The 24,202-nt window shown below is 38.6% G+C and overlaps 3 protein-coding genes and 1 long non-coding RNA gene across 4 annotated transcripts in view; 1 reads left to right on the top strand and 3 right to left on the bottom strand.

Annotated features, from left to right (window-relative positions):
• tut4 (terminal uridylyl transferase 4) overlaps positions 1-24,202 on the bottom strand; it is a 162,033-nt gene that overhangs the window by 36,479 nt on the left and 101,352 nt on the right. The gene's annotated exons all lie outside the window — the stretch shown is intronic.
• On the bottom strand, positions 1,671-8,368 carry cyp2aa7 (cytochrome P450, family 2, subfamily AA, polypeptide 7). The gene is given in 9 exon segments (NM_001109722.1): positions 1,671-1,994; positions 2,528-2,669; positions 4,234-4,421; positions 5,343-5,484; positions 5,587-5,760; positions 5,975-6,135; positions 7,412-7,564; positions 7,864-8,017; positions 8,116-8,368. Coding segments are annotated over 9 exon segments (1,500 nt in total). The 5' UTR covers positions 8,311-8,368; the 3' UTR covers positions 1,671-1,803.
• On the top strand, positions 8,390-11,124 carry LOC141380559 (uncharacterized). The gene is made up of 2 exons (XR_012398764.1): positions 8,390-9,719; positions 10,585-11,124. It is a non-coding gene; the product is annotated as an uncharacterized lncRNA (long non-coding RNA).
• Positions 13,949-24,202, bottom strand: part of cyp2aa6 (cytochrome P450, family 2, subfamily AA, polypeptide 6) — a 14,404-nt gene continuing 4,150 nt past the window's right edge. The window contains 6 exon segments of the mRNA NM_001199969.3: positions 13,949-14,420; positions 14,494-14,635; positions 14,708-14,895; positions 16,207-16,348; positions 16,560-16,733; positions 19,644-19,804. Coding sequence (NP_001186898.2) covers positions 14,230-14,420; positions 14,494-14,635; positions 14,708-14,895; positions 16,207-16,348; positions 16,560-16,733; positions 19,644-19,804 — 998 coding nt within the window. The 3' untranslated portion in view covers positions 13,949-14,229.

Here is a 24,202-nt window from a genome sequence, read left to right as displayed (position 1 = left end):
CAACTTCAGATTAACTGTTGTCTGAAATTTTCTGACACTGCCAGAACTTCATTGGAGGGAAAATCTGATTGCAAGGGCTACTAAGCGTCATGTCAAACCAACAATCGAAGATCACAGATTTTAGCCTAGGACTTCAGAATTCTTTTTTGTTTTCTCAAATTTGTCTCAGGTGAGCAAAATCGTGGTTGAAATCCCACAGTGTGAGCAGGGCTTTAGTGTTTGGCAAGGAAAAATAGTTTAAAGAGAGTCTTGCTGGTCATACATTCAAGGGTCTCGAGATGGTCAAAGTCCAAAAAAAAGGAACCAAAAACATTGATAAAACATTCCATGCGACTCCAGTGGTTCAACTGTACTTATACCAACGTCCAATCACAGTCACACTCCTGCACAGTCACCAAATCTAATTATTATTGAGCCATTTTGGGGTGTTTTGGAGGAGAGAGTCAGGAAACATTTTCCATCAGCAGCATCACGTAGTGACCTGGCCACTATTCTGCAAGAAGAACGGCTTTAAATTTCTCTGGCCACTGTACAGGACTCTGTCATTCCCATGACCAATTGATGCTATATTAGTCACAAAAGGAGGCCCTACAGCATACTAATAAATTATTGTGGTCTAAAACCAGGCATTTTGATTTCAGTGTGGCCAGTAGAGGACACTATCCTAATGCCATGTCACAAGTCCTAATGCCCTAGTATAGTGAAGGGAACGCTGTGTTCTGAGCGAGCACTGTCTTTCTGGCAAGACGTTGAGCTGAGGTCCTGACTCTCTGTGGTCACTAAAATTCCCATGGCACTTTTTAAGATCAGAGGTGTAATGCTGTGTTCACACCAGACGCGGAACGCGCGGATAAATCGCGCTGTTCGCGCGTAAACTGCCGCGTGAACATTTGAGGTTACTCGCTTCATTCCCGCGTCCAATCTGCTTTATTCGCGTGTCAAATTAACTTCAGAACAGACGCGGATTCGCGTGATGGGCAGGGCTTTTGTCTGCCCGGTGACTGTAGCTTTGTTGCTAAATGGCTAACATGGATTTTATGAAGAAAATAACAGTGTTTATGTGCTTTATGAAGGCTGAAAAACAGCCTCGATACGTTTAGGACCGTGTCTGAGTCCACTACATGCTTTCAGAGGTGCATCCAGCTCTGTGAGCTCATTAACTCCTCCAGAAACTGAACCTGGATCACGGAGGCTTTCAACGGTGCTTCTGACTGAGCCCAGCCCAGTTTGATGACTTGTTGTCGGTGTCGCCTGGAGAATTTCCCCTGGGACACCATCAACAGGTTCTACGTCACAATCACGCCCCCACAAGAGCAAGCTTCTGATTGGTTAACGTGGCGCTAATGTCCGCTGAAGTTCAGATTTTTGAACTCGAGAGATTCGCGCGAAACGCTCGTTAAGTGCGTCAAACGCGCAAGACGCTCAATTCGCCCAGCGCATATTACGCTATTCGCACCGTGCCATTCGCGCGTATCGCGCCGCAGGATGTCTATTCGAGCGTTTGCATTGATTTAACATGTAAATCACTCGCGCGTGCCGCATCTGGTGTGAACGCAGCATAACAGGTGTGTCTCTCAAAACCATTGCCTAAAAACCATTTAAATTTTGACTGAAGAAAGATTAAAAGTACTTAAATATTCCAACATGTTAAGAAGCATCAATGCAAATGATAATGCAAAATACACTCTCCTTTTTATTATCAGAGTTACCTGAGAACAGTGAATTATACATGATTCAGATGAGCCAAAGTGTTTCTCTGTGTCTCTACAGCTGTGCTGTTATTGTTTTCCTCTATATTTCAGGTCACTTTGTAGTGTCTCTACTGCAGCAGATGATGCTAAAGGGTTGAGGATAGCGGACTATACCCACGACGCCATCCATGTCTATGGGCTTTGCATCAGGCGGTGAGGAGAAGTGAATTCTCTGTAGGAGAGAAGTGATGAACAAGAAGAGCTCCATCTTTGCCAGTGTCTCACCAAGACAGAACCTGGGCCCTGAAAAACAAACCCACAAATCAATACAGCAACATTCGCCTGTGCTTGAGGGGGCGTTAACTTTTTCCTGATAGCTTTCACAACAATGGTGTCTGGGGTCTGACAATGCATAATTGAAAAGGATTTATAAGTGCAGGTCTTTGAAAATGCCACCATTATTTCTTCCAAGTAAAGACACAATATGGAAATCTTGTCTTTTCAGTGTCTAGAATGAACTGTATAATTTAGTAGACTAGTCATCTAGACCTGCTCATCCATAGATCTGGGAGAGCAAAGAATTGGTGAGTGAGGTAATCTCCACTTCCCTACAGATACTGCAGTTTACTAACAAGGTGACCAGCGCCGACTACTGGCCTGGTATACACAATACAGCACTTGTAAGGTGTTTTAGCGGATGTGCAAGTGTGAAAATGTTGGTGTGTTTATGTAAACATTTTTAAAAATGCAAGGGAAACACTTGAATTTTTAACTATACCACTGCCATGTAAACTTAACCTAAATTTATTTAGTAATTTGACAAACCGCTGACTCACCCAGGGAAAATGGAATGAAGGACTCCGGCTTGCTGAATTGTCTGTTCTCATCCAGGAAATTCTCTGGGTTAAATGTGTCAGGATGCTTCCAGTGCTCCTTATCGCTTAGAATAGCAGCCAGGTTTGTCATGACTACAGTTCCCTGTATGAGGAAAAAAAAAGTTTAGAAGTGTTTTAACTAAATCAGAGCTCAACAATAAGGACTGTCTGGTGGCCTGTTATTTTTTTCATAACCTGGTAACAATCAGTACAGCGAAAAGACGGCGGCAACATCAAACTATGAGGCTAAAAGAAAACGTCTGTTTCTAAAGTCTTGGAAGCAGACAATTATATGGATACAAAATTAAGAAAACTGAAAAAAATTATATATATATATATATATATATATATATATATATATATATATATACATACACACACACACACACATACACATATATATATATATATATATATATATATATATATATATATATATATATATATATATATATATATATATATATATATATATATATATATATATAGTTGAGGTCAGAGTTATTAGCCCCCCTTTGATTTTTTTTTCTTTCATTAAATATTTCCCAAATGATTTTTAACAGAGCAGTGAAGCTTTCACAGTACATCTTATAATATTTTTTTCTTCTGGAGAAAGTCTGATTTGTTTTATTTCGGCTAGAATAAAAGCAGTTTTAAATAAAAAAAAAAAAAACATTTTTGGGACAAAAGTATTAGCCCCTTTAAGCTAATTATTTTTTCGATAGTCTACAGAACAAACCATTGTTATACAATAACTTTCCTAATTACCCAAACCTGCCTAATTAACCTAATTAACCTGGTTAAGCCTTTAAATGTCACTTTAAGCTGTATAGAAGTGTCTTGAAAAATATCTAGTCAAATACTATTTACTGTCATCATGACAAAGATAAAATGAATCAATTATTAGAGATGAGTTATTAAAATGTTAAAAATATTAAAATTTATTGGGGAAAAAAACAAACAGATGGCCCTAATAATCCGGGTGGGCTAATCATTTGGACTTCAACTGTATGTATATATACTGTATGTATACTGTATACATATACATATACATACATATATACAAAGCCATTTTTCTAAAAATTATTTAGAACTGCAATTAAATACCAGCACATTTTTATACTGCTCTTTCGTTGGCATAAAATCTTGAATTTTGCTCATTATACATTTATTAACATTTATAAAATGTTTAAATTCTAGATTCACAGACATTATTTAAAATATGTGGCTAAGAAATAGCTATTAACGTTTTTTGTTTTTTTTAGCCCAGTAGAAAATATCCTGTAAATGCATGAAAAAAAAATGCATAAAAAAATGTATAACAATTTCTTCTTTTTGATGTTGTCATGAAATGTAACCTGAACATTCCCCCAGCCTGAAAAAAATTGGCTATATGTGAAAGCGTAAATCATAGATTTTAAGATAATTATTATAGAGAACAATTTGGTGACACAGTAACTGTATATAAGATCTTTATACATTCAAAATGCGTGAAGCCTAAAGCTTAATATTTGTCATATTGTGTTTAGATGGAAATTAATGAATCAACTACTTTAATAAAAAGAACTGATTTGCTTTGGTATTTAATTTGAACATGAAAAGCCAGGGCAGATGTCAGTCTTTACAATTCATTAAATAGCTTCATTCACTCAAGCCTTATTCATTACCTGAGGAATGTCGTATCCACGTAGTTTTGTCGGTTGAATTGTTTCATGAATCACACCAAAAGGTACAAGGTTCGCACATCGCTGAATCTCGTGAACAGTGGCGAGTGTGTACGGTAGTTTGTCACGGTCATCCATGCTGGGTAAGCGGTCGTAACCCAGAACCTGAACAATCTCCTCATGACATCGCTCTGTGTTGTGAGACAAATGTTTAGGGGGAAAAAAAAAAGTTTAGTACCCAGAAAATACAAATGTTCTCCTAAAGTTCCTAAATGGATTAGAGCTGCAATTGGGCCATGAAAGTTACTAATTACAACAACTACATTTTTATTGACAGCTTTTTAAAAGCCCGAACTTGTTTACAGCCCGACAATATTCAAATATGCACAGCTCTCTTGCCTTTTTCATGAATGAGTCGTTTATTTCAGAATTAGAAAGAGCTTTTTTAATTACAGTAATATTATTGACTAAAATGAAAATGTTCATCTGATTTATGTACAATGCAGCTTGTAAACTAATATTTCTGTCTTTTAGTAGATATATTATATGAGAGACTTGCTTTGTCTACCAAATAAAGTAAATCTAATCGGATTTGCAATTTAAACATTAATTAAAAGTTAAAAAGGTATTACTTAGGTTTAGTTATGACACTCTTAAAATAATTCCGCAGAAATCCGCAGACTTTTACCAAAATTCTCCTCAGAGCAAAAAAACGTCCACAGATCCCGTCTGGCCCAAGCTATAGGCCACTATAGGTCACTATAGGCCACTATAGGTGTGAACGCTCCAGCCTAGGCTGGTTTAAGTAGTTTTTTTTTTCCAGTAGGGCAAATAACAACATTCTCTATAGGTTCTTCTTTGGTAACCAATACCTAAACTTTCCAGAAAGTTACAGATAGGGTTTTTTTTGTTTACCAATTTAATACAACCTAAAAGAAAATGTTTTCCTAACCTAGAGGGAACATTTTATTTAGATGCTGGTCCTGACAAAACAACTTTGCTGGTTAGTTACATCCAAGCTAAAATCAATTATGACCACATCTCAGAAAACTGACAAAACTTAAAGCACCATTTCAAGTGGAAAACATAGACTAAATGCGAAGGTTTAGTACCTTGTACATCTGGGTTTTGAGTCAAGAAAAGGAGTCCCCATCTGATGGTGGTCGATGTGGTGTCGGTTCCAGCCAGAAACAGGTCAGCTGTTGAAATAGCCAGGTTTCCTTCATGAAATGTGGAGTCTTTGTTGGACTTTTGCTGTTTCAGAAAGAACAAAGCTGTCAGTTTACAGAAGCCACAGTTAAAACAAAAATCTAGCTTCTACATGAACACGTGAAAACCTTTCTTTCATGATCTCACCTTCTCAATCTCCAGCAGATAGGCATCAATGAAGTCTCGTGGACTGTCTGGATCCAGAGTTTTTTTGTGTTCTTTAACTTCACCCTGAATGAAAGCTAACAACTCATTGGCGTTCTGCTTGATCTTCTGGTGTGGACCAGGGAAATGCTTGATGAAGGGGGCCAAGTTGAAAATCTAAGACAGACAAAGCATCATGAGGTAACAGGGATGTTTGTTATCCATGTTTGAATTTTTATACCAACATTTGCGGCTTAAAGGATGGCCACAAATGTAGGTTTTTCAGTGGGTGGCCTTGGCAAATAATAAATAAGTCAGAATACTACATGAGGATGAATGTGCAAGATGCATATAAAATAAATAAAGTCATGAACAAGGAATTTAATCATACCTGTCCTGCTGCTGATCCAGTGAGCACAAAGTTTTCATTTAGGAGTTCCAGAAGGTATTCAAAGCGTTTGTTATCGTAGTCGAAGCGATCTCCAAACACGATGGAGCAGATAATGTTGGAAACGGCGTTCTGTATGGGATGATGGGGACTCATTGGCTTGCCTACAAAAAAAACAAAAAACAATTTCCATTGCAGTACAATTTTGAAAACTGTAATATGCAAAAAGCAGCATATATATCCTATAGGGGTGTCACGGTTTCGAAATTTATGCTCAATTTTGATTATCGAATCAAAAAATAGAATCGTCGATGCTGCCACGCCCCCATGTCACGTCAGCTTTTAGATTTCCAGTGAGATATGTTGACAACATTCGTGTTGACGACAAAAAAAAACAAAACACAGTTTTGCAAGCTCTGCTATGTATGTATTACGTACGGTTCGTCCGATAGACAACACCGGCATCGCGATCCTCCGCCCGCCCCCGTTGCAAATCCGCTCGCGAAAAGTACACACTCAGGCCCTGTTTACACTGTCTTTGTTTTTAAATGGCATTTTAGAACGACAACGATTTGACATCTACAGTGGCGTGTAGCATTTCTGAGCAGCCCTCCTTCCCCACTACTGCTGAAAACGCACATCACGTGACCACACAGACACAGACGCACACACAGCAATGTGCTCGAGAAAGCAGGTCCAGGCAGTCAGAGGACTGCTTCAAACTTTCACTCACTTGTACTTAGTCATTTTAGCGAACACCTCAGATACTGTTGGCTGGTTCCTGTTGATTGTGCCTCTTTTTTTACCGACGCCATTATAACGACACAGATCACTGCCTATTCACGAATCCCGCAGAAAAAGTGATTGACAGGTGGTAATTATATGTGTAAATTGCCTTTATTCATTTACTGTATGATTTATTTATGGGTAAAACAAAGACCATGCAGGTCAGGTAGTTTAAACGGTAGGCTACAAATAATTAAATGGTCATTAATTCATTAATTATTCATAATCTAAAATCAAATCGAATCGTGCTTTCAGAATCGAAAATGTAATCGAATCGAGAATTTGTAGGATCGTGACACCCATAATATCCTATAGCATTTTTGGTCTTATTAGAAATATTCCATAAGGGTTCTTGGAGTTTGTTTGACTTGAGCTTGTAACACATCTGTTTAGCCGTGCCTTTACTGAATAAGCACTGCTGCGTCCGACAGTTTGCACTATCATGTTTTTCTCTTCTTCTTCATTCTTTTATATCACATTTTACCTGTTTTTATGTTTATTTTTACTCATTTTTATAATTTTTTTTTTTACTTGTTTCTTTTATTCTTGTTTATGTAAAGCACTTTGAATTGCTGCAGTGTATGAAATGTGCTATATAAATAAACTTGCCTTGCCTTGTTTATACCCACACAGTTCAATCTGAACATTACACACCTTCTCCTTTCAGTATTTCAGCAATCAGATATCGGCTTTCCTCTAACACACGATCTTCTACTGATTTTTTCCCCAGGCCAAAGTTTCTGAGTGTGTGCAGAGCGAACCGTCTCTGCTGCCTCCAGGAGTGGTTAAACGTGACCATTATTATCCCTGAGAAAGAGAGAAACAGACCTTCTAATGCACACCTCTTTAGCAAAGATGCATTGAGCTCCCAAGATCAACTGTACACTCATAAAACTTAAAGGCTGGCATTTATGATTCCATGAACCATTAACACCTATGGAATCTTTATTGTTCATAAAGTTATTTATAGTGCAAAAAAAGTTCTTTGGGTATCTAAAAATGATTGAAAAGGTTAAAATTTGCTAACAAAAGGGTTTCTAACATTTCTGTAAAAAAAAAAAAAAAAAAAACAATTGGGAAGCTTTAATATTAAAAGTGTTACTGACCGAGTCCATTAGCTACCCAGTCCATAACAGGCAGAAACGGTCTTCCAGAAAAAGCATCCTGAACAAAGGCTTCCTTAGCAAGCTGGATTGTGTTGAGGACTATCGCTGGCCTTCTTCCGAGATACATAGTGGTCATTTCTCCATATTGAGGCATCTGTTTGAAGAACATTTACAGCAAGTTGGGTGCATGTGTGTGCTGTTCAGAATACAGCAGCAGAGCTTCACAATGAGAGAAAAGCAGCAAAGACTTACAGATCTTATGAACTCCATTGGGTTCTTCAAGGAATGTGGTAGGTTTCCCACAAAAGGAAGAGGTGTTGGACCAGGTGGAAATCGACCTTTGTAGGAATTAATCCTGAAGATCTCAAAAAGAACCAGAAAAATCAAGCCTAGGAACAGGGTCAAGCCCACAGAGGCTAAGTCTAACTTCAGGAGAGCGGCAAACATGTTTACCAGTTGAGTTCAAGACAAACACACAAGAGAAGCAGTAGGTCAGGGGCTTTATAACAAAGGATGAGGGAGGAGACAGAAAAAGAGTTCGACATGCTGTTAACCCTTTCAGCACTACTTTGATAAAGATATATTGAGAAAAGGCAAACTACATAAATTATTGTAGCACACAGCTATTCTTTATTTTAAAAAAATACCCTAATATTTACTTATTTGCAAAAGTACAAATGTATCAGGCAACATTTGGCTCATGATGCATTTTCCTGTTACCGTCATACATTCTGGGTAACATTCAAGCAGAAGCTTTAGACATTTTCATTTTCACATTTTCCTTCTCAGGTTCACAAGAGTTCTTGTGCGTTGGAAACTTAGCGTGACAGAAAATTGGACAACAATCACTGATTGAATACTTTACTGATGCCTAATCTAAGGATGATTAGGCCTGGTTATTAATAACACACAAGAGGTGTGTAGAGCTGAGAAAAAAAAGCACAAGTATGGCAAAGGTAAAGCACAAGACAATGAGTCAGCTATAAAATAAACTTGATGCAACCTCAAGCAACACATTGGTGACTGTACTTAGTCATACTTATACGACAGATACAATCCAAACAAAAGCAATAAAAATGAGTTAATTTACCTAAATATAATTATGCACATCTATAATCTAATCATTATAGTCTAATTATGCTAAATTATTCAATGTTTGAGAAATGCGTGAGGTATCTCGACAGAGAGAAACACGTTTCTCTCATATCGTCTAACTTAACCCTGACAGAAAGAGCTGATGCAAGTTGTCGATGAAATAAAAGGCGTTGTTTGTCTAAAATTAAGGAAACATTTTATATTATTGCACTTCTTAATCTAGGAACTAACGTTAAGGAGAAAACAAAAACGAAAGTGTTGCTTTGGCTTGTGGTTCATTTTTTGAATCGGATCTTTAAAATGAATCAAGTGCATCATTCACAAAACACAACTAATTTATGAGGTTATAATTATGTTTGTACGTGGGGATGACAGGAAATAAACTAATAAATCAACTGATAATCATCATAACGAATCATAAATCAAATCAATGCAGCATTTTAGTAATGATTCAAAAGAATCATTTTCAAATTAAGTTCAAACGAGTCGGTTCAGTGAACAGATTCGTATACAAATGAGTGTCAGTTTCGATTCGTTTAAAAGCTAGAAGAGCTGTACAACTCCGTTTAAAGTAAGGAAATTATTAAGGGATACATTTTACCGTGGATGTGTAAGCAAACGGGACAGTATTTTGTATCACATGAACAGAATTTCGCTGTCATAATCCCGAAGGCAGATCATTTTACACCGGTTAATGATGAACGGACCGAATCTATACAGTGCGGTGGTCGCTAAAGGAGCTCCACCGTCATCCGATACACGTGAGTAAATAAACACAGTACAATGTTAATAGTTTCACCCAAAGAAATGTAAAGTTGCTTACCATACTGTTAGATGTAAAAGCATGACTGATGACGAGTAGTGTAAAAGTGGTGTAAAGTTTGGTATTCGTCTTTCATTACATACTGTTGTAAACACTTTGTAACTTAAATATGATTGAGAAGAATAACATGCAGTCACAAAACTAACCGTGAAGTATTTATGTAGGTTTCAAATATAATGTTTACATTTTAATACTTAGTAAACAAGAGGACAGACTATTTGTTTTCATAAAGGAATGCTAAATAGGCTATAATAATTTATAGCTCAATATAATTTCAAAATCATCATAAAACTTTGTCAGTCTAGCACTTGTAATAGTATAAAGTATGTCTGGAGCATAATAAAAGCATGTATTTCGATTGCTTCTTGAAAAAGACAATACAAACCACCACAGGAGTTCTAAATACCATACAACCAGTATATCATAAACCTATTACATCATAAACCATATCGTAAACCAATCTAACCAGTAAATTTCAATGGTTTCTAGTTCATTTTGGGACATAATTCAGTAGGATTTTTATTTTATTTTAACATGGCACCAACAGAAGGCAAAAATAGCCCGTAGATACTCACAGGACCAATACAGTTTCAATTAAAACCAATATAATTCCCAGTAACCTCTATGTTATTGATTGGTATAACTCATTAGGAGACATTTGAAACTTTAATATAAGCCAATAAATCAGAATCAGTGTAACACTATAATTAAAATATTGTTGTCTTATTAACATTATTGTCCTATACTGTATACTAAAGCTCTAGATTATTTTCATATTGTGTTCTCACTCTGTTCATCCTCAGAACCAAAATCTGGCCTGTTGAATCTGAAGAGATCACTTCTGGATCTGATGGCTCAATACCCTGAAGGCATCAGTTTAAGTAAAGCCCGCAGATCCTGTCCGCTTCTCCTCGACTCAGAAGTATTGAATGGCTTTGGTTCGGTCCGGCAGCTCTTGGCATCCATGCCTGATGTGGTGACGCTGCATGGACTCGGGGTCCAGACGTTCCTTCTCCCGGCTGGAGCTAAACTATAGTATAAGACACATCTGAAAGGTTTTAACAGAGATTCTTCAATGAAAAAAACTAAACGGAAAACAAATGTAATGCTTAATGAACAAAGCATTACTGGAAATGCGAAAGCTGTGATCTCTCCAATGTGGCCTGGATGAAAACACACATCAGCAGTAATAAGAGGACCGGGATTTTTTCATACCACAACATTTGTAATCGTTTAGTAGTGTATTTTTAAAATATTTGATTACACTTTATATTAAGGTGTCCTTGTTAAAATGTAATGATTTAACAAATTACTGAGTAATTTTAATTAAAGGTGCAGTAGGTGATTGTCTTCAGAAGCATTTTTTTGTTGTGCAGGTTGAAAGTCTCTTCACAGTCTAATAGTAATGATTACAGTAAATGATCAAAATGTATTTATGTGTATTTTTATATTCTGGGTAAGGCATAAAACTAAAAAATGTTCATCCAATTAACCGACATCTCTCATAATTCCGATAAGTAGCCCAATCTGTCTGTTTTCCGGATTTCTCTTAGACAGGTAATGTTCTGTTTTAAAACTGTTTTAGCTTCACGCAGAGCTGATGTAACGTTAGATGTTGTTGTTACAAATGGGTTATATCCTCACAGAAGTGTTGTTCAGCCACTAAAATCTTCCGATGAAAGATGGATAAGACTATTTTCAGTTTCATAAAGGACTTTTACAGCATCAATGATGTGGATTTAATTCGTTTAACAACAAAACACAAGCAAATACCGCTATTCCGCCTAGCCTCTCCCTATATTGTTTACCATGCAACTCTAAATATTCACTCTGAAATAGCATGTCAGTTTGGCTTGCACGCCGCTGGACAAGCACTAGTCGCTTTTAACACATGAGAGAGGGTTCTTTTGCGGTGCTCGTGTTTCAGGAGGCGTGGCTCTGTTAGCATTGTGTAAGATCACCTACTGCACCTTTAATTCCATGTACTCACCAAATGGTTAGACTCAATCGCATGTAAATATGCATCATTGATTGTAATTATTATAAAATGTACAGTATGTATGTACTTTCATTTTAGTTCTTTTATTTCCAAAATGATTTAGAACCATATTGAAACTTAACAACTTTTTAATAATTAATGAAGGAATTATAATGCTTTGTTTCATTATTTCTTTTTCATTTACAAGTAGCAGGGTATGTACAGCTACTGTATATTTCTGTTCACATCCCATCCTTTAGTGCCCCTGGTGTTATAGTCACAATCTTGCCACGTGTTCTGTTTGTGTTGCTCTGCAATAACTCTTCCGAAATGCTAGCTGGCAATAGGTTTTAAGGTTCCTCTTTGTCAAGTTCTTCGTGGTTGTTTTGTTTTTTCTGAACGATACCTTAATGTACAAGTTGCTCTAACTCGCTCATTTTGAGATGCGAACCGGCAGAAAATGTAGTTAAATTTTCGGCGATGGCCACATTGAGGGCTATGCGACCACACAAAGGCATCTGTCCACTTGACGCTAAAGTATCAATCAGCCTTTAGTACCGCGGAGGTAATGGTCGTTTTGAAGTGTCACCCGCTGTACATAGAATGTGTGATGAGTCCTTAATATACCAGTGCTACTATATGTATTATAAAAATCACTAAATATATTGTGTTTACTTCTACAAAGACTAAACTTTTACTTTAATGTTTTTTTTTGTTACCTTTTTGATTCTTGTATGTGATCATGCACAAATCTGGAAACCGCAGTGCACTTCAAAATGTTGAGTGAACAATGATGGAGCAACTCAGGGTTTTTTTCCCAGTCATAGAAAATTATATTAAGTGATCAAACTCTGTATAAATATAACATTGATACATTTAAATCAATGTTTTAGTAGAAAATTATGACATTTTAAAATATACATCGTCTCGAAAATATACTGAAAAATATATACTTTGATTACTTTAATAGTTTTTTGGGTTTTTTTTTTTTTTTGAGAGAGGGAATACACAGTAATGATGTTCTCACAGAGGATTAACCAGCTCTATATGGCCCATTTTCATTCAGCGGGACTGTACAGTGTGTGTATCACTGTAAAAGATATCAAAATGGTGAACCATACCACTTTTTTGGCACCCTTTCACAGGATAGCTAGCACACCAGTACGGTGCCAAAAGGGTGGAGCTAGCCTTACTGCTGAAATGCTATTGGTATACAGAGAATCGACAGCAGCGCATGCAACAAGACAAAAATTCAGCTGCAGACTCAATTCAACCTATAGACATTTTAGGTCACACAATCCCGGCTACATGATCCAGGTTTTCAAGTGGGAGGGCCTTTTGAAGACTATGCCGACAAGATTGATACAGATGTGGCTACTGAGAATGTCCAAACGGTAGGTCAGTGGTTAGCACTATTGCCCTACAGCATGTAGGTCGCTGGTTGGAGTCCCGTCTGGGCCAGTTAGCATTTTTGTGTGGAGTTTGCATGTTCTCCCGTGTTGATGTGGGTTTCCTTCGGGTGCTCCGGTTTCCCCCAAAGTCCAAAGACATTAGGTATAGGGGAATTCATCGATGAATTTGCTCTTCAGTGTTTGGACTCTCAGTAATGACTTCAAACCACACTGAACTGAGTAAACTGAACTGAACTTAAACACTAAAAAACTGAACTACCCTGATCCAGTTACTATGACCATTTATGTGACACAATCTACATTGTAAAAGCGCTGTACAAATAAAGCTGAATTGAATTAACTAAAATGGCCGTAGTGTATGAGTGCGCGTGTGTATGGGTGCTTCCCAGTACTGGGTTGTGGATGGAAGGGCATCAGCTGCCTAAAACATCTGCCAGAGTAATTGGTGGTTATTTCCGATGTGGCGACCCCTAATAAATCAGGGACTAAGCCAAATGAAAATAAATGAACATAAATCATGTCAACATTTTTTTAAGTTGACATCTGGTACAATAGGTGGCAATAATGCCCCTAAGGAATTAGTCACCACTAAACAAGAAAAAGACGTTTGGCCTGGCCTGGATTGTGTGTTCTGAAATGTGTGGGTCTGCAGCTTGATTTATCCCACCAAGTAAGGATACTGTTGGCAGTGAAAACACAAGGGTGACCTGTACCAAACCATTCTGTAGTAAACCATACCACTCAGCAAACAAGTGAGAGATCATGAGAGAAAACTGCTTTGATCTGTTAAATCGGTATTACATTTTAATATATGCATTTATCAGATGCTTTTATCCAAAGTGACTTACACTGCACTGAAGGTACAAATTATTGCTCGTTTTCCTTTGGAATCGATCCCACAACCTTGGCATTGTCTCACGCTATACTATTTCAGCACTTTAATTTACAGCAATGTATAGTGTTGTAAGGTAATACAACATTCTTTATCAATACAGTAAATTTTAAAACAAGTCTAAATCTTTGGAAACACTTGTAAATATGAGCACGGACACTGATGGTCAGTGTTTTGAACCTCTGCTATGGCAAATGATGTTGAATGGTTTAGGAGAGCGAACTATGCCGAAAATCCCATTCATATCCGGCAACTTCTCTCCAGTTGGCCAGGAGAAACGAATGCGCTGAAGGAGAGAAGTGACGAAGAGGAAGAGCTCAGCTTTAGCCAGAGTCTCACCAAGACAGGCCCTTGGACCTGGAGAAAAGAGAAATCAAAAGTTAGAGTCGATCAATTTCTACCTGGTTTGTCATTGTTCCAAGTGGCTCACCCAAGGAGAAAGGAAGAAAAGCCTCCGGTTTGAAGAAATGTCCCTTATCATCTAAGAAATTCTCTGGGTTAAAAGTGTCTGGATGCTTCCAGTGCTCCTTGTTAGTCAAAATTTCCGTCAAGTTAATCAATATCTGAGTTCCCTAGAAAGACAACATTTATTAGTTGAACAATTCCATTTCCATACAAACATAACATACATTATTTTTCAGCACCTGAGGAATGTCGTATCCTCGTAGTTTTGTTGCTTGAGTTGTTTCATGAGGCACTCCAGTTGGCACAAGGTTTGCACAGCGCTGAAACTCATGAACAGTGGCATACGTGTATGGTAGTCGGTCACGGTCATCCATGCTGGGCAATCGGTCAAAACCCAGAACCCGAACAATCTCTTCATGACATCTCTCTGGAATGACACAAAAGCTAAGGTTTGTACGATAAAATACCACTGGAGGTGTGCCACTGGAAAGTTGACTACCTGAGGAATTTATAGCATGTAGCAGCTTCAAAACCTTACTCGGTACAATGGTAGTCTTTTATCAACATAATTACATCCATAGACAACACTATTTATTGTAAGTCGGTAATTAAACATAGCCTCTTGAAACATAGGTAATGTAAGCTACATTTTTTAAGCCATAACAGTAGGAATTAAAAACAAGATTATACTACAGATCCAAAGAATAAAAGGGGAACTGGCAATATTCATCCAATTCTGGAGAATCAATTTAGCAATATCTTGTTATCATCATCAGTACCACGCAACACTGTTTAAAGGGTCACGAAACACCAAAACACATGTGTTGAGCTGTTGACAGTCGTATATGTGTCCCACACTGCTAAAAACACTATTAGGACACCTATATTTCACTAAAAAGTGTAAATTGGTTGTTTTTGCATTATTTCAAGCAAATTCGTACTAACGGTTTGAAACTAATATTTGAAGCTGCGTCACGGTCATGAGATAATAGCCTGTATTCCAGCGTGCAGACTGGACGTCTGTACCAGAGTGTGTCTTATTACGTCTTACAGTGTGCTGCATTAATGCATGAGTAAGGCTTGGTTCAAACCAATCAGCGCGCTCTGTTGTGCAACTTAATTAATATTCATTACTGTCACAGTGTTTAGATGACACTCACACCACGTTGTGTTGGCAAAACAAGCGTGAAGTGTTGCTTTTATAGTTTGCTGCAGTGAAGTTTTGTTTTCATTTTCTCTCTGCGAGAGCTCAGACTCACGTGTGGATTGACAGTGTACGCGACGCTCGACAACAATAACTTACGTGTCTAAGGAGGATCATTGTTTACCTGAGAGCTGTTCTCATTTGCAAACGCTGAGATCCGGATTCACTTGTAGTCTTCTCTTAATAAAGACGCGGCTCTAGTTGCTGGTGATTGTCCTGTCTCTACAGATTTGGTAAGTGAGCGACCAGTGCTCTTTGTTTATTCAGTTTGTTCTTATCGAACTAGCAATTGCACCGAGTGTAAACATGTTAGCACCACAACCAAACTTTAACCTCGTGTGGGATTTTCACCGCATTTTGTGACCGGAATAACACACGCGGCTTTCTGACACTACCTGCCGTGTGCATCTAAGTTTCCGGGAAATGTGGAGGGTTTTTTCTCTCATTCGCCATGCGGTATCAAACATTGCATGAAAAATACACGCTTAGAGCAGTTCCTCCAATAAGCACATAAACACTGTCAATGTTAATTACCTTGTACATCTGGGTTTTGAGTCAGGTAGATGAGTCCCCATCTGATGGTGGTCGCTGTAGTGTCGCTTCCAGCCAAGAACAAATCACCTACTGCCATAACCATGTTATCCTCGTGAAAAGTGGAGTCCTGCGTGGACTTTTGCTGTTCCAAGAAAAACAGAAATAGACCCATATTTTACCCATACTTATCTACTTCACTAGAAATAAGATTCCTAGCAGGGTAAACAAGGCATTAGGAGTGAAGTTAGCAAGTTACTTTTAATTAACAGAACAGCAGTAACCTTCACAAGCAGTAACAACCATCAAAGAGTGTATTCTACATTTTCCTGAGTGGTTAATCAAGGTGGTCTCACTTTCTCCATCTCCAGCAGGTAGGCATCGATAAAATCCCGTGGACTGTCAGGATCCAGAGTTTGTCTGTGCTCTTTGACCGATTCCCTGATGAAAGACTTAAATGCTTGGCCATTCTGATATATTTTCTGATGTGGCCCTGGGACATGTTTGATGATGGGAACCAAGTTAAAGACCTGGGAAAAAAAAGGCAACAGATAAATTCCTGTAGGTTGCAACAGTACCTGAATGAAAGGTGGCGGGGGGTGTCAGTCAGTATCTGTTGTTAACTCCATTTGCCTTACACAGTGCAACTCATCTCCTTTACAGATCCGAGATAAACAGGTTGTTGATTTTGGCCTGTGGGACGTTAGTCCACTCCTCTTCAATGACGAATTTAAAGTTGCTGGATATTGGCTGGAACTGGCACACCTAATCCAGAGCATCCTAAACACATGTCCAGTGGGTGTACTGGCCAAGCAAGAACTGGGATGTTTTCCGCTCCCGGGAATGCATGTGGGCCTCAGGATCTTGTTGTGGTATCTTAACGCATTCAAAATGCAATTGACAGCATTCAGCTGTGTTCCTTGACCAAAACATACACCTGCCACTACCATAACCTCATTACCTCTATGGGCTACATGATTTACAATGCTGACATCAGCAAATCAAATCCCCCACACAATGCTATACACGATGTTAGCATTCTACCCTATACAGTGAAAATGGGGATTGACCTGTGAAGAGAACACCTCACAAATTTACCCACTTTCGGTTGTGCATACAGATAATTTCGGTTGGATGTACTGCTAAATTCTCTAAAATGCCCTTGGAGATGACTTATGGTAGAGAAATTAACATTAATTTCAAAGGCAACAGTTTGGGTTTACATTCCTGCAGTCAGCCTGTCAACTACATGCTTCCTCAAAATTTGCCACGTCTTAGCATTGTGCTGTCTTATCAAACTGCACATTTTAGAATGGCCTTTTATTGTGGCCAGCCTAAAGCCTGGTTTATACTTCTGCGTCAAGTGACCGGCGTAACCCACGGCGAATGCAACATGCTTACCTGTGCATTCATACTTCTGCGCGCAGTCTCTGTTGGTCTGCATTAACACTTCCGAAACGCTAGTTGGCAGTGAGGTGTAAATGTTCCTCTGTGTCGAGTTTCTTTGCTGCTGTGTTGCTTTTCCTGAACACTTCTGGGATGTACAAGTGGCTCAGCATCATTCACGCGGCTCTCGGTCCCACCCAGACTCGTCAGTGCTACTAAGCCCACCAATCACAGAGCTTGCGCTACGCGTCGTGTAGTTACATTTTTTGAGAGGTGCACGTCAGTGTCGCCGACGGCCATGGCGAAAGACTATGCGTCAGCGCCGTAGCATACGCCGCCGTTTGACGCAGAAGTATAAATCAGCCTTATGGCACAGCTGTGCAATACTTATGCTGCCTCATCTTGATTTACCACATCGAGCTGTAATCAGTAAAAATTAAAAAAAATTAGATCAGTAAAAATTAATCATAAAAATTAGACCCGATAGGGTCCGAGCCCGACAGTTACATTTTGATTGACACCTTTATAAAGCCCGGACACATTTATAGCCCGACATTATTCAAATGTGCACAGGCACACAGCTCCTTTGCCTTTTTTCCCAAGAATGAATCATTTATATATTTTAACATAATTTATTTGTAACAAATATAGGCTGTAGGACACTTGGAATTTGGAACAATACAATAAGTATAAAATAAGTCCTCTGTAACATCCCGGCACTTTATGGCCTAGGTTCATACACTTAGCCTTTAAATTGGCCAACACACCAATATAACTAAGTCTCCCTAATAAATTAAATTAAAATAAATTCTAAATTATGACGGGTATTTGGCAAAAATGAAATTAAGATAAAGGCTCTGCGGGATGTGTTTCGCTACGTCTCTTCATAATCTAGCCTTAGGGCGACTGTGAAGCTGAATGTAGCCTATTGCCAACATTAGCCTGTATACTCTGTCTACATTACGATTTTATGGTTTATCCTTTAAAAACTCATCAAGATTAGGCTACATGTTTTGAGGAGGAACATTACTGAATCCACTGTAAATGGCTTCAGCGCAGTCCTGCGCTCAGGATGGTGCGTCCAGCAGCACCAAACACCTTTTCACTGCTGCTGCTACAGGTAGAGATGCAGAGTTCTAATCTGGCTAGTTCAGCATGTTTGGGGTAGGCTTGTTTGTTTATCTTTTACCAACCAAGAACATCCATTTAATTTCCAAAGACAGCTGTTTCAATGTAGCAAGTGACCGTCATCTTCCCTGTCAGCTTGCGGTACATAGCTGTTTAGCGCTCTATCGTAATACACAGTGTATGAGCGACCACCAAAATACCTTATCGGCTAGAATGACCATTCTTTTTGGACTGGCAGCTGGCCTGACCGCAGCCAAAATGCACTCTTTATGACTTCTTTGTCATCATTTGTTTCATATTTGCAAGGAAGGATTTTAATGTTGTAAAAAACGATTTGATTACTTTCTTGCGCTAATCCAAATACATCACATGACTGTTCATTTGCTGTGAAAGCCAAGCCACGTTTAAAATGATAGAAACTAAACTCTTATAAGCTCTTATACCACACCTGTGAGGTGGATGGATTATCTTGGCAAAGAAGAAGTGCTCACAAACACATATTTGGACAAATTCTGTAGACAATATTTGAGAGAAATTTGCCTTTTTTTGTACATAGAAAAAGGTTTAGGTTTATCGAGTTCAGCACATGTAAAATATTGGTTAACACTTTATTTTGATGGTTCATTTGGGTATTAGTAGACTGTCTGCTTAATATCTGCTGATACTGCTCCTTAAACAGACATTTAACCGACTTTAAGAAAATTTGCAAGTTCATGTCAACTTACTCTAACCCTTACCCCAACCTAACAGTCTACTGATAATCTAATGAGAATTAGTTGCAAATATAACTTTAATTTAACAAATGGACTATCAAAATAAAGGATGACCCATTAAGTTTTAAAAACTTGTTAAGATCAACTCTGCTGGAAGGTAGAACTATAGGATCAGTTTGGACATCTTGTGAAATATTTGTCATCTTTCCATACCTGTCCAACAAGTGATCCTGCCTGAATGATGTTTTCTTTTATGATTTCCAGAAGATACGTGAAGCTCTTGTTATCATAGTCAAATCGATCTCCAAACACGATAGAGCAGATAATGTTGGCAGCAGCGTTGTGTATTGCGTGTTGGGGGTTGAACGGTTTGCCTGTTACAAAGAAAACCATCAGTCAAGAGTTTGAAGAGTTTCTTTAAGAGTTTAAATCTTGCCATATCAAATGAACAAATATGGCATGATGGCTAACTTTAAATAACAACACATCTGGGGCCTGTTTCAGTAAGGAGGTTCAAACAACTCAGAGTTTAAACTTGAACTCTGAGTTAATTTACCGAGAGATTAAAAACTCTTGAGTTTTCGGTTTCAGAACAGCTGATCTGAGTTGGGTCAATCAACTTCGAGTAGACCAACTCAGAGTTAAGCGCTCACACCGTGACTTTAAAAAGGCATTATCAATGGAGCGCAGACATTACGAGTGACTATGGCAATATCTTATAAAAGAGATCACCATTTCTTTCTCCAGCTGAACTTGATGTTCTCATGCAAAGTTATAGCAAATATGAGTGTATATATTTGAAAAGAAACAACCATCAGTGAAGAAGAGACAGTTAGCGTGGGAAAACAGCTGCTCAAGTTAATGCCTAATTTCACTTTTTAAGTATTTAAATATTTAAGTATAATAAAATAAGTAATGTAATTTGTGACGTTTATATTTTTTTTCTAAACTTTTTTATACATTTATTAGTTTTAAATGATTTAACAGTGCACTTGTGTGTCTGCCTTTTTTATTGATCAAGTGATAGAGGTTAATATAACATTTAGAAGGTGAGCAGTACTAAAAATAATTTTTAGAAAGAATAATAATCCCATTAATCTAGTTACAGTGCATGTCGAGGGTGAATTTAATTTAATTATTTATTAAAAAAGCATAAGCCATTCTAGTACAGTTCTTCTGTGTGTGACTAAAATGTAGGCAATAGCTATGTTTCCATCCAAATATATTACATAAATTTATGTGCTAAACTGGAATATTGCATAAAAGATGCGAATAAAATTCCATCCAACGAGTCAAAGAGAAAAAAATCGTCACTTCCTGATTAAACTGGCACCCAATATCAACAGTAAAAACAGAATTTCCTGTGGTAGAAGAAGCTGCGTCAATTAATTCTTTTTTTAGCCTAATTAATGTACTTGCGCCTCGATGTCAGAAGACAATGCTGAAACACAATGAACACGTGGAGGCGTCTGAAGCCATGAGACGCGGAGACTCTTGACACGCACCAGACGTTCGGAGGTAATTAATAATATACACTAATACTGAAACAGTTAAGGCATTTCAAAATGACTAAAACAATATTTAAGACATGTTACAGTGTGCTCAGCCTGCTGGTTTGCTCATTTACACACATTTTCATTATCATATGATCATGATCTTTTTTTTAATGTACATACTGTAATTTGTTCAGTAAAAGTGTTTCCATCGTAGTTTATGCGTACATTTTCTATCGAATAAAAGTTTATCCTACTCAGCTATGCACGTTTTTTATGCATATTTTAAAAAGTTATGTGCATCATGACGTTTCTATCAATCGTTTTTATGCACGCATCCAAAATGAGCCTTAAAATAGGTGGGTAGAAACGTAAGGCTAAGGCGAGAAATACCGCTTCATCTTTAAAAAAGGGGAGGAGACCGACAGAAACTCTGAGTTTAGAGAATAAAACCTGCTTCTGACCAGGTTAGATTCACAGAGTAAGTTACCACAGTAACTGACTCTGAGTCAAAGTTAACTCTCTTTTAGAAACAGGCTTGACTTACCCTGCTTTCTCCAGTTTAACAAACCTGCCATTTTGAAACGGAAAACCCAGAGTTTCTCTCATTTCAGGTTTAAAATACTCTGAGTTTTCAGTTAACCTCCTTTCTGAAACAGGCCCCTGGTTTATTTGCATTTGAAGCTAACTTGCACACCAAGGCTTGTTTATCAATACAGTAATGCACGAATACCTACAATAGGACCGTGCACTTGAAATAGTCAAATGTTTACATGCACCTTCTAGAATCTGCAAAATGGCAAATATTTTAACAAAATAAGAGGGATCATACAAAACAAATATTATTTTGTCGGCGCCAGTAGCCTAGTGGTACTGCGCGCTGACATAAAGCACTGGCGTGCTCGTGGCGACCCGGGTTCGATTCCTGGCTTGAGGTCCTTTGCCAATCCTTCCCCTCTCTCTGCTCCCAATGCTTTCCTGTCTGAATTCTCTACCGTCCTATCAAAATAAAGGTGAAAAAAACCCTAAAAAAATAATTAAAAATTATTTTATAAAAATTATTTATATATAAAATTATATATAAAATTATTTTAAGTAGTGACCTGAATATTTCACATGAGTTAGGAACGGTGTTAACCCACTTCATTCTTATCGTTTTCTCTTATTTTATTCTGTTATCCTGCTGAATTTACAATATTATCATTTAAAGATAAGGGTAAAGATCATATACTTATTTTGAATTCTGGGAAAATAGAAATCTTTAGCTCCTGAAAGGGCAGTTCTAAATGAAAAAATGATTTTTATGAAAATTAAGAAAAATGTACTCATCTTCATTCTGTTTAAATGCTTAAGCATTAGTGTATACAAACTTTCGAAAGGGGTATTTTTTTCATTCATTTTCTTCCGCTTGTCCAGGGCCAGGTCGCAGGTGCAGCAGTCTCAGGAGAGAACCCCAAACTTCCCTCTCCCTAGACACTTTCTCCAGCTCCTTCTTCTTTACAACAATGGAATGGTACATCGACCACATTACTGTTGCCGCTGCATTTATCCACCTGTCAATCTCATCCTCCATCCTTCCCTCACTTTCTCAACCCCAAGATACTTGAATTCCTTCATTTGGGGTAAGGACTTTCCTCCAACCTTGACATGGCAAGCCACCTATTTCCAGTGTAGCACCATGACCTCAGACCTGGAGGTGCTGATTCTCATCCCAGCCGCATCACACTCGGCAGCACACCGCCCCATTGCATGCTGAAGGTCCATGTCCAATGAAGCTAACAAAACAACATCATCTGCAAATATCAGAGATGAAATCCTGTGGTCCCCAAAACAGACACCCTCTGGCCCAAGGCTGCACCTAGTAACTTAGTTCATAGAAATTATGAACATAACCAGCGTGAAATAGTATGCATCTCATCCACCCCCGCTACGTTGTCACTTGCTTGCAAACTATCTCAGCCACCTCAGCTTGGGTGATGGATGAGTCCACTCCTGCGTCACCCATCTCTGCTTCCTCAATGGACTTTGACGTTAGTCAAAGTATCCTCGAAAACGTCAAGTCAAAGTATTTCTATCCACCGTCCGAAAACATTCCTAGTCAAGGTCAGCAGCTCCCGACTTCTGCTGTAAACCATGTCGGTGTGGAACTGCTTTCCCCTCCTGAGGCGCTGGACAGTTAGCCAGAATATCTTTGAGGCTTCCCGGCAGTCTTCCTCCATGGTCTCCCCGAACTCCTCCCAGGCCCGAGTTTTTGCTTCTGCAACCACCTGTGCTGCAGCATGCATGGCCTTGTAGGTACCCATCAGCCTGCCTCGTGAGTCCTACAAGCCAACCAAGCATGTAGGCACTCCTCCTTCAGCTTGACAGTATCCCTTACTTCCCATGTCCACCACCGAGTTTGTGGATTGCCACCACTACAGGCACCACAGGCCTTACAGCCACAGCTCCTCACGGTTTTATCAACAATGGAGTTGGAGAACATGGACCACTCAGGCTCAATGTCTCCAGCCACCCTCAGGATCTGGTCAAAGCTCCTCTGGAGAGTTAAAAATCCCTTTGACTTGTTCCCTGAGGAGCCTCAAAATACGTTTTGGGCCTGCCAGGTCTGTCTAGCTTTACCCTCTGCCACTGGATTCAGATTGTGACCAGTTGACAGCTCTCTTTACCTGAGTGTTCAAGACGTTAGTGATGGGTCGTTCATGAACGATTGGTTCATTTTGAACGAATCTTCAATATGACTCGGGAACTATGAGTCCTCTCAGGGAGTGATTCATTCATCTGGTTGTGCGCATATTTGTGCAGGTAGTATCGTTAATATCAAGTCTTTATCACATTGGCAGAAGCCAATCATATGAGTTTAGAGTCGGAAAAAGAATTGATCCGCTCACCTCTCGAGTCCTCTATCGGGTCTGAGTCACTCGTTCATCACGGGCCAATCATACGCGTTTAGAGCCAGAAAAAGAATTGATCCGTTCATCTCTCGAATCCTCTATCGGGTCTGAGTCACTCATTCCTCACGGGCCAATCATACGCGTTTAGAGCCGGAAAAAGAATTGAACCGCTCATCTCTCGAGTCCTCGGGTTTGAGTCATTCTGTCACGTGATGAACGAACGATCATGGCTCCTATCGGCTTAGACTGTGCTTTGGGTAAGATTATATGTGACTGTCAGAGTAACGTGAATTAACCCCTGACATTTGAAGACATAAAGAGGTGAGCTGAGCAAAGAGACAACAATACCTTCATAGATAAAAGAGCAGGTATTCTATTTATGACTTAT

Source organism: Danio rerio, chromosome 23 (assembly GCF_049306965.1).
Source record: "Danio rerio strain Tuebingen ecotype United States chromosome 23, GRCz12tu, whole genome shotgun sequence".
NCBI classification, from domain to species: domain Eukaryota; kingdom Metazoa; phylum Chordata; class Actinopteri; order Cypriniformes; family Danionidae; genus Danio; species Danio rerio.
This window is presented reverse-complemented; position numbering and strand designations above follow the sequence as displayed.